Raw genomic sequence first — 11,479 nt, forward strand, 5'->3', positions numbered from 1 at the left:
CCTGGCCGCTCCGTCCTTTCGGCAAGCATCGGCCTGGCCACCGTGGGGGCCGGAGCGTGCGCCGCTCTGCCCGCTGCTACCGCGGCGGCCGGTCGGCGGCCAGCCGAAAGCCGCCTGACCGGGACACGGATGGGCGCGTGCGGCCCTGGCCACGGTCGCTGCTAGCGTCGGCACCGGCGAGGCGCCGAGACCGGCTCAGCGGGTCAGCAGCTGCGGGGTCGGTAAGCCGACCGGCTCAGCCACCTCGTAATGAGCGGCGACGGCTGCCGGGGCTCCAGGGATTGTCCTCATGTGACCGCAGGGACCGCCGGCTCAGGCGGAGACCACCTGTCAGCACCCCAGCGACTTATGGCGCAGCGACAGACCAACTGTCCGGCGCCAGAGACTCCTGGGACGACCACAGACTATCAGCGCGCCAGCGACTAATGGGGCAGCCGCAGACCGACTCTCCGGCGCCAGAGACTCCCGGGACCACCACAGACTGTCAGCGCGCCAGCGACTAATGGGGCAGCCGCAGACCGACTCTCCGGCGCCAGAGACTCCCGGGACCACCACAGACTGTCAGCTCAGCCACAGACTGCCCGTTAGGGCGCCAAAGACTACTGGGCCCGTCGTAGTTCCCAGAGTCACCGCGTGCAGTCAGTCAGCCCGCGGCGACGCGGATCCGTCGGCCCGTGGGCTACCAGATCACCGCGGACAGCTGGGGCGGCCGCACACGGCCACTGTGCCAGCGACTATCAACAAAGCTACGGTATGAGTTAAAAGAACAAAACATCAAGTGTATAATACCAAGTTCTGGCAGTTACCAAACAGCGGTGCATTGTCCGTTGCCGGAAGTTTTGGTGGTTCGTTCTTTTTCTAAATCGAGGCACCAGAATCACCTAATTTGCTGAACCTTTTCCTGGCATTCTCCCTGAGGAGTTCTTCAGTGCCTTTTCACATCCAAGCCGCAGAGTTGCGGAACGTTGATCTTGGGGCACTTGTCTACAATGTGTGCGATTGTCACTTGCTTTTAACGCAAGTGGCATCGAGTTTGGGATAACGCTCCAAAACAGGCTTTGACCCTCTCAATATTCGATGCCGGCGCCATCTCTTACCGACATCGTCAAACCAGACAGCATCGGGGGACCGCACTAGGCACGGTACTATAAACATTCATATTACATTTACCCGGTAATATGGTACAGAAACGCATGCTCATCATTGTTCCTCCCCCTGCTTCCCCTCCCCCTCCCTCTCTTCCCTCTCGCTGTTTAGCATAGAAATGAATTATAATTCAAGTGTTAAATCTTTCAAGTAAAAAAGGAAATGTGCGAGGAGAGTGCGTCACTGAAAGTACACAGGCCTACTCGTGCTATAATTACACAATAAGTGTTGGATTGGCATGAAGTATCTCAAACACCACTCAGTTTTACGGGACGAAAAAAGCATCAAAGCCGAAAACGAATGATCTTCTTCAGATTCATTGAGCTGAGGCACACGCTCCGCGGTTCTCCTCGTGATGCGCTTCAACTGCGAAATGCTGAATCAGTTTTCGGAAATAATACCAGGCTTTTGCTGGATCCCACCAGGGTGGAATCCACTTCGAATCTGAATATGTTTTGCAGAAAAGCACCATAAGATGCATAAGGTACATATGCATATATATATATATATATATATATATATATATATATATATATATATATATATATACATATATATATATATATTATTTATTTATTTATTTACATACGTATAAATGACAACTGACTTGTGTCCCGTTTTGCATTATTCAAAGCTGCTTCAAACACATTGATAGCAATAACGAGCTCGTCAAAAGCATTTGCACGAAACCGTAATTTAGATGCCGACTTAACACGCGCTTGGATAGGAGGCAATTTGACCCCCACCCGATTGAAATATAAAACAATCACGTTGAAGTTTTTCTCGGCCTCACTTCCGAAAGGCGTGACATAGGCTCGCCTTACTTTGTGTGACTGTAAGCAGTTGAATAAAATCAGATGCACGTTGTAAGTTTGCTGGTCTATGGCAGGTCAGAGTCAGGCTATGTTTGTCAGCGAAGGTGGTTCTTAAGAAATCAATGAATTTCATGTGACGACAGCGTTTTAAACGAAACTGTGTATCTTTGAGATGGTTGCTTAAAACATTACAACACACAGACAACCTATTTTAGGATTACGACCAATTCCATTGATATTAGGTCAGGTACGAAGGGCAGACGGAGATAAACAGTTACTTTTCTACTGGAGAGCTTATTCTACAGTCTGGTTTTTAACTCTCTTTTCAGATGTATTAACCACAGTGACGTCAACAGACATCTTATATGAACGCAATAAAGGTCAGAGTAGGTCAGTGACCCGAAATGACTTCGATTAACTTTTTTAAATTGGAAACGTACCGCCCCAAAAGAGCTTTTGGGTGCTTTTTTAATTTAAAACCCAAAGAAATCTGAAAGGTTTGTGGCCATTTTGGCTTTCTAAAGGCCAAATCAGGTTATTGAGCAGTAATACTCATCAGAGACCTTTTCTTAGAAGAGGTATCTAAAGCTGTTGCGCCGGGTAAGAAAAGTGGTGAGAGAAAACTGTTACGAGGCGCGAGGCAGTTAGGGGACCACGCATAATTTTCAACGATTAGTATTCCTATGGCTCATTTAATAATATTACGAGCCATGACCATTCCACCACTTCCCTGGAGCATCAAGCAGTCACACGCTAAGGCTGCTTTCTTTACGCTGTCGGGGCTGATAGCGGTACTCGGCTTTCCGCTCGTGCTTTATGTTAATGAGTAAGTGGGCATATTTTCGTGCAGAGCAAAGCAATTCGCCAGTAATTTTGGATATACACAAAAACAAAGCACTAGCGGAAAGCTGAGTGCCGCTTTGGTCTCTCAAACTTTCTGGTCAAATCTCACAAGCTGTGTAGTATTTAGTTGAACAATACATGTAACCGTATTCGTTTGAGGGATGTTCCATATTTCGAGATATTGAAGAGATCATTAGATATCATCAATGGTCATCATCAGTGATTATATGGTTATCAGCACACTGATAACCATTTATATCAATGGAAGTGAAAAAGTGTACTGTAGACAAAACCATTCCTCTGTTTAGTAAATATGCTCCTCAATACGTGCCTGTGTTATTGCGTCATCGCACCTTACACGACATTGAGACTGAGAGCGATTTGACGGCCGATATATTTGAAAATCGTGCTCACGAGCGCCAGAACGAACGATTCGACGCTTAAATTTTCTTGGCAATAACCCCCGCATGGCCAGCGGAATGATAGACTTTGAATGGTGTTGTTATGTCGTAATAGATGTCTTGATGACCTTGAAATAGTCTTCCCGGAAATACTCTGCACATCCTCGCGGGCGTTTAGGTCAGAAACGATAGGGTTTTAGATCTTAAGAAGGACAGGGTTGTTCGCTGCACTAAATGGTCCTCAAGGTGGCTACTTCAGTTCAAAACTCCATATAAATGTGGAATAAACATTACATTACATTTTAAACATTATTTTACCCTTTTACCCTTTTTACCTTTTAAATATTTATTCAACTGAAACTGATTGGCTGTGAGTTCTTCGACTCCACCCAACTTGCGTAACATTCCAATATGTCACCTATCATAGCGTGCATGGTTTTCTTTAGATAGGAATTATCGTTGTTTTGTCTTTAGCCGCAAATTCGTTGAACTCCGCCAGGTGAAAGTGTGACGACACTAGCCATGGAAATATTTTTGTTGTGTATTGGTGTTTTCGGGTGCATCGACTGCAATGGCCATTTTGCGCCCAAAGCCCTGAAAGGAAGAAGCATAGGCGGCTGCAGTAATTTCGCGTCCATACCGACATTGCTCAGCCTTTATGTGGCCTCATTTAGTGTAGGTACGCTGTATTGCTACATGTACAACATAAAGGCTATTGCAAATATTTTTTTTCCGCTTGCACCACCTGCATCCAGGGTGACGCCTTTACCAGATAAGTTTCAGAGCGAGTGGGGAACATTCTTCACCTCGTAGCGCATGTAGTGTGGACCTCTTATTTTGGCTGGATGCAGGAAATGTCCAACGCCTTGACACCAGACACCCCGATTATTCATTGCAGTTCTGTGCGCTCCTTCCGTCCCGAATACAAATGAGCCTCTTCCTAAATGTAATCAGCCTATGGGGAGCCTCACGACTTCTGCTTTTCCAGCCAGATGAAGTAAAATCCGACGGCCCCAGATCGTTACAGATCCAAATCAAGCGACATACGGCGCGACATATATAATCCTACGAGTCAGATGAAACGAGCTACGCCAGCGCTCTAAGATTCATGCAAGGAGAGGCGTTACGCTATGGGTCGAATCCATCTATGAGTTGATCAGAGCCGTCTTGAAGACAAGGAAGGATCAGGGAAGCATCAGGCCTATTGCAGGCTTGAGCACTGAGAAAAATCCCTGAGATACGGTAAACGGCTGGCTAGAGCTTGAAGCGCGCCGCCAGACATCGCCCTCTGTGTCACAGTGATTGAGGCGTCTGTCTAACCGTGGCAAGATTGTAATCTCCGAGCTTGACTCTGTCAGAAGCCATCGAGGCCGAGGTGCGTGCATGGTTGCGCGTCGGCTGCTCTCGAGAAATCCTCTCAGATCCAACTGACGCCTGGAAATAGCTACAGAGATAACTCGCGCCGCTATTACGTGGAGACTGACATCCCTGACGAAGGCTCCGGTGGCTGTTTTATTTGCCAGCCGGGGATTTCTTTGACTCTGACGTAATGATAGCACTGATCAATGCTGTTGCGCGAAAAGCATCCGCCTGCGATGTCAATACAAAAGGATCATGAGTCTGCAAGATATGCTTGCTGGACTCAGTCAGCTTCTGAATTCTCCTATAGTCGTAATGGCTTGATTGATGGTCGTTGTTATCGTTCTCCGTCTCCGTGTATTTCTTAGACTTCATTCCTGTCCCAGTCCTGGTTCCTCGTGACTCACTCAGTGGACACGATGCTGCCTCTGCTTTTGAATGATCATTGGAAAGGAAAAGCATCACTGATATGATGAATGCAAGTTTTGGCCATCCTGAGTCCATGGACATAGTGAGCCTATGTCGGGAGGTTCAGGTCCCCCGGCAGGGGTGTTTGCAGTCCGCTGTGCGGCTCCCGGCGTCTGGTGCCCATGCAAACGGACCGTTCGGTAGCCGCCAAACCCCCATCCAATCTATGCTAACGGTGTTTCATCATCCGGCTCCGCGAAGCAAAGTGCTGCTTGTCATTCTGAAAGCTGAGGTCTGCCCAGAGCACTCACATGTCATCCGCAATTTCGTATTATGCACCCAGCATTTATTTAGGCCAGAACATATGGGCCGCGCGATTTGCGTCAAGACCTTTCAGAGAATCCGGAAGCATGTGTGGCATGAAGGGGAAGCACCTCCGTGACCCTGGTGGCGGGCGTGGCAGGCTGGAAAGACTGCTGATCGTGAGACCTGACCTCGATTCCTGAAAAACGCCTCTTTTCACTGTCACCAATCTACCACGTTAATCGGAGTTGCAGGCTTGAACGTTGTGGTCCAATGACGTCCGCAAATAGTAAACACTTGCTATTCTTAGCTTGGTTATCACTTAACCGGATACCGTTAGTCGTCTCCCGGACCGCTATACAACAGTCGCTTTCAACGTGCTAAAATTCTACTCCTGAACAGCGAATTGCCAGCAATGCAATACTCATGTATAATGCATAATAGCGGTCATGTTGGCTGCGGCGGCGGGCGCAACTTTTCTGAGCATGGGCTACGTCGGCCGTGAGATTCCCTGCCATTATCGAGGAATGGAGCTGCGCTTCACGCATCAGTCATAAACTGCGTCGCTAAGGAGAGATGGTAGTGACAACACACACGTGAGCCAAGCTATCCGTTTTTTAGGCAAATTGGACGTTGTATTGGGTTGAAATTAGACAGGATTGGTATTGACATTGGTATTACTAAACACGCTGTGAATCGTAAAGTATCGTTACTGTAGTCGTTCTTTCTAGATGCAGCGATCTAGTTGACATGCTAATATGCTAGTTAGAAAGCTAATTAACCTGGGAGAGGCAATAAGCTCACAATATCAGTAGTATTGCCGTTCTTCCCAAAAACAACGATTTAGTTGGTGAGAGAACTAATGTGCGTGAGAGAAGCGTCTCACTTTTGACTCTTCTTTTGTGAACAGCATTCCACGCACTAGTGCAGGGACAACCGTAAAACCGTCGGAAAACGTTGCAATCTTCACAGCGCAGGGAGCTCATCTGTTCACACCGCCTGTTAAATTGATAGGCCCGGCACATCCGGCCGGCGCCGGGGGCTGTGAAGACCGACACTGGCCCGGCCACAGCCGATGCCTCAATCCCAGCGCGGGTCGGCCGTCGTCGCTCGTCAGGTGGACTCAGGGGCGTTGTCTGGTCAGACATCACCCCGGATTCCGCTCCGGACTCCGCTCCGGACGGCGGCACTTGTCGGCGCCGACGGACGCGAACCACCTCGCGACGAGGCGCCGACGGACGCGAGCGACCTCGCGACGAGGCGCCGACGGACGCGAGCAACCTCGCGACGAAGCGCTGACGGGAGCGAACCTCGCGACGAGGCGCTGACGGACGAGAGCCACCCTCGCGACGAAGGCGCCGACGGACGCGAGCCACCTCGCGACGAAGCGCTGACGGGAGCGACCTCGCGACGAGGCGCTGACGGACGAGAGCCACCTCGCGACGAGGCGCCGACGGACGCGAGCCACCTCGCGACGAGGCGCCGACGGACGCGAGCAAACCTCGCGACGAGGCGCCGACGGGACGCGAGCGACCATCGCGACGAAGCGCTGACGAGGACGACCTCGCGACGAAGCGCTGACAGGGGAGCGACCACCTCGCGACGAAGCGCCGACGGGACGCGAGCGACCTCGCGACGAAGCGCTGCGGGAGCGACCCTCGCGACGAAGCGCCGACGGGACGCGAGCGACCTCGCGACGAAGCGCTGACGGGAGCGGCCCTCGCGACGAAGCGCCGACGGAACGCGAGAGACCTCGCGACGAAGCGCTGGCGGACGCCAGCGACCCTCGCGACGAAGCGCCGACAGCCTGAGATTATGGTACCACCCCCCCCCACAGGCCTTGTGTGCGGCTGATTTGACGCGCGCCGACGTGCCGCCTGCGCCGTGCGTTGTTCTGGCGCATTTTCCGACGGGGGGCCAGCCTCTCTGGCGGTGGGCCAGCCGGTGCTCTGCTGGCTAGAGACCCGCGACCCTCGGGACCAGCTGGCCGCGTGGCCAGAGTCGTAACTCCGCGAGAACTCTGGCAGAGCTGCTGCTGCACATTTCGCCTCAGTCGCATCTTCTCCGGGAAGCAATTATGCGAGATAAATTAAATGCGCTGATGATGTCAAACGAAGAGCTCGTGGTCTAAACTTATTGCCTTAAGATGTCACACACAGCTATTCTTATCAGATTGTCCCAAGTTATCGTAAAACTCAAAAGTTGTTACTGGACGCTGCTCGGGATTCTTCCCGTCCAACACAACATAATACAATTTCCAAGAAACAAAGCGACTGAGACAATCATCCTGAGAAATGCAATACGCTCTAAAGTGAGATGCAAACAAAGGTTCCGTAAGATTGGCAATATATCTGTGTATGGAGTGCTGACAACATACTACCTTCATCCAGCTTGCTTGCCGACCATACCCAGATATTGATGTATGGAGAAAAACGAAACCCCAACAAGCCACCAAAAGTGTGGCAAACCGAGCGTTGTGTTCTCCATGATAGAAGTTCCGCCCAAAGACCGTGATTCAGTCATGTGGACTTGACGTCATGGAAGCTACCGGCAGCTTAAACATTCGCCGATCTGTACGTACCAGACCGGCTGTGTCCCTGACTGGCTGCTGTGTAAGGTGTTGACATCTTGAACATTCGGTGAACCTTAGATTGCCAGTGCAACTTACATCCTACCAGACATATCTTCTGGCTTCCCTTCTCCGCGATGTCAAATAATTTTCTCTTCATGTACATGCGCAACAGGCGAGGTAAATATGCAGATATATATGTATATATGTAATATATATATCATATATACATATGTATAGATATATATATATCCGTGTGTGTATGTTTGTTTGTCTGTGTACCTAATAGGTATGCATCCCTACTAAAACACACACCTTCATCACGACGCATGCCTCTACACCTGCGGGAGGGACCGCCAGACCAGCAATAGGCCAAACCTACAAGGAAAACTCCCACGCTCTAACCCAGCTGAAAATACACTGATTCTTAAATCAGGCCCGAAGCAACGCCGTTTACAAGCTCTCACAGCCATCTTATCAGAGAAAGAACGCCTTACTTAACCAACAGCTCAGGCCATGCGTCACTTTGGACTTGTTTAAATCATCGAATGACAGCAGAGTGACTCGAACGTCTTCAACTTACCGTGGGTGTCAAACTGTCTGGAAAAAGTGAGGTGCTTGTGTCTATATGTATTTTGTAATTTGACCTGATGTTAGGATGCATATGTTTATATATATATATATATATATATATATATATATTACAAACATCATATATGATATATTACATATATCACATATCATATCATATATATTGAATATAGAATGCCACCTACTTTATGGCCAAAGAGGCGTGTCGCTTACCACCTCTCCGTGACAGACGGAATTCATCCCTGGCGCTCCCACTGTGATGGGTCAGGCCTATCTCTGAACCCCTCACCCATCACTCCCTCCGTTATGGGCCTGGCCCATCTCTGAACCCCTCACCTATCACTCCCTCCGTTATGGGCCTGGCCCATCTCTGAACCCCTCACCCACCACTTCCCCGTGATGGGCCTGGCCCATCTCTGAATCCTTCACCCATCACCGGTGGATCCGGATACGCCCACCGCACGCTCTCTGTGACCAGCGGGGCTCAGCCTTGACTTCCCCCCGTCGTGACCGGCGAAGTCCCTTTCTGAGCCCACTGTATGACCGACCGTCTCTGTGCTGGGCCCTTCTGTCCGTGACAGGTGCAGTCAGTCACTGACTTCCCTCTGCGTAATTGCCAAGGCTCGCTCCTGAAATCTCTGTGTGATCGATTGCCCCGGATCCTTACACAGCGGGTCCGTGACCCCCCCGCGTCTCTTGCACCGTGATCTCGCCGTGATCGCCAGGCGGCTCTGTCCCTGGCTCTTCACTGCGACCGGCGGGGGGGGGGGGCTCATCCCTGAACTCCCTCTGTCACCTGCTGGGTCTATCGTCTGTGTCCCCGACAGGTCAGCGTCTGAATCATCCCTCTGATTGGCAGGGTACGGCCACTCGACGCCGCGCACGGTCGGCGGCAAGGTCTTCACCATGTGCTACGCGCTGGTCGGCATCCCGCTGGGCCTGGTGATGTTCCAGAGCATCGGCGACCGCGTCAACCGCGCCAGCTCCATTGTCATCCGCTGCGTGAAGCGGCTGCTCAAGTGTCCCTCGCAGGAGGCGTCCGAACTGAACCTCATCTGCGCCGTGTTCACGCTCAGCGTGCTCGTGATCACGGGCGGCGCGGCCGCCTTCAGCCGCGAGGAGGGCTGGACCTACTTCGACTCGGTGTACTACTGCTTCATCACGCTCACCACCATCGGCTTCGGCGACATGGTGTCGCTGCAGCAGGACAACGCGCTCAACACGCGCCCCGACTATGTGGCGTTCGCGCTCGTGTTCATTCTGTTCGGGCTGGCGATCGTAGCCGCTAGCCTGAACCTGCTCGTGCTGCGCTTCGTCACCATGAACACGGAGGACGAGAAGCGAGACGAAGCCGAGGCACTGCAGGTGAGTCTGCTCCTCTCGGGCCGCGGGTGCCCCGCACGTGCGCGCCGCTGAGCCGGCGTCGTGGCCATGTTGGTCGGCGCGTCCGGCCGGCTCGGACATCGCGACGCGGTCCGTCCTTTGCCCGAATCTGGCCTCAATTTCCGCGGTCTGCTCGGGGGCAGGCCGCTCCGATTATCATGGAAATTTATTCGTGTGAGCGTCATGTGGCAGACAGCGAGGAGGCAGACGGGCGCCACTTAAAATCCACTGGGAGCTGCCCGTCGCGATCAAAGCCACCGGCATCGGCCAGAGGCCAGCCTCCACGCGTTCATGCCAGACCGCTTCCCAGGATTGGCAGACGCGAGGATCATGTCTGGCCCTTGGGGGACAGGTGCTGGCAATGGGGATGGCAGGCACACATCGTCGACTGGGCGAGGTCACTCGCCGCGGTCACCTGGCTAGCCAGACTGGGGGTTGCCAAGATCAGGTCTCGAGCCGCATACCAAAATGCTGTGTTTCGCGGAGGCCAAGCAGAATCTACTCATAAGGCTACCGGCAGGGGGCCACGCACAGATGTCGAAACGGTACACACTCTCGCCCTTACAGACTCGGCCCCACCTCAGAACCTACAGAGCAGGGTGGGGCAGGCCACTGTCCCTCCTCTCTGTTGCTTCGAGACAAAATAGACGGGAGGAAACAAAGCCAACCTTGTTAGATTTCTATGCGATTCTCAATAACTTTTACTTTAGTTGTTTTTTAGTATGACGTCAGAGTCAAGGTTATCTTGGATCATTTGACATTTTCTCACAATTTTTACACACTCAATCCAGAAGTCATCTCTGCTTTTACAATCTGTCAGCAACGGAGCGGTTCAATCAGCCTCAGTGTCGAGCCACCCATAATCACATCATGTTGGAGCTTTGTTGTTGTGAAGTCTAAACAACTCAACGGCTAAACAGCTAGAAGTCTAAACAGCAATAAGATGCACACATTGTGTGACTGCATAGAAAGCTTAATACTGAAGATGGAGCATCAGGGACACCTTAGGTCAGTGACCTGCCCTTCCATCCGACTGCAATCTGTAGATCAGATGGCGGTAACGTGAAAAACGGACAAACGCGTAGCTCACTATAGCACGTTACTAGCGAATATCATATTCAGTAACGTTTTAGTCCGACATACCCTAGCTAAACTTGTCTGGTCACTGACCTGGCTTAACCTTGGTTGGTTGTGAGGTATGGAAAGCAGCAGGAGCACACTGAAGGCCTTTCTTGGGATATTCTAACAAATACCACGGGGTCAATATCTTCCCCCTGTCTCTCTGCTCTTCACTCCGAGGGTTAAATAAACACGCAAGGAAAATGAATGAATGGCACCTGAACAGAAAACGCTTATTTGCTTATTGATGTTTTCTTAGGCTCACTGACCATGCTTCATGAGAGCACGGCAAGTTTCTTGTAGGCCCTCACTAACAGGACCACGCTACTGCTACATGCGCTTTGTGGTAATAGTAATGGGATTCGCACGTTATAAGACGTGCCCGTGAATGCAGGATACTTTGGAAATATACGGTCAAATGTCATACACGTAAAAAATTGGAGTGGTATGAACATCACGGTCTTCTCATTGGGCTACAGCCGTAAGAAATGACCAGAGGTCACCGCATACTACTACGTACCTCATCCATACCGATCGCTACT

General features: G+C 51.2%; 1 protein-coding gene across 1 annotated transcript in view; it reads left to right on the forward strand.

Annotated features, from left to right (window-relative positions):
• The window catches only part of LOC119103209 (two pore potassium channel protein sup-9-like), a 64,252-nt gene that overhangs the window by 25,092 nt on the left and 27,681 nt on the right, over positions 1–11,479 (forward strand). The window contains 1 exon segment of the mRNA XM_037226654.1: positions 9,295–9,800. Within this exon segment, the coding sequence (XP_037082549.1) occupies positions 9,295–9,800 (506 nt within the window).

Source organism: Pollicipes pollicipes, unplaced genomic scaffold, assembly GCF_011947565.3.
Source record: "Pollicipes pollicipes isolate AB1234 unplaced genomic scaffold, Ppol_2.1 Scaffold_5724;HRSCAF=6776_pilon_pilon_pilon, whole genome shotgun sequence".
Taxonomy (NCBI): Eukaryota; Metazoa; Arthropoda; class Thecostraca; order Pollicipedomorpha; family Pollicipedidae; genus Pollicipes; species Pollicipes pollicipes.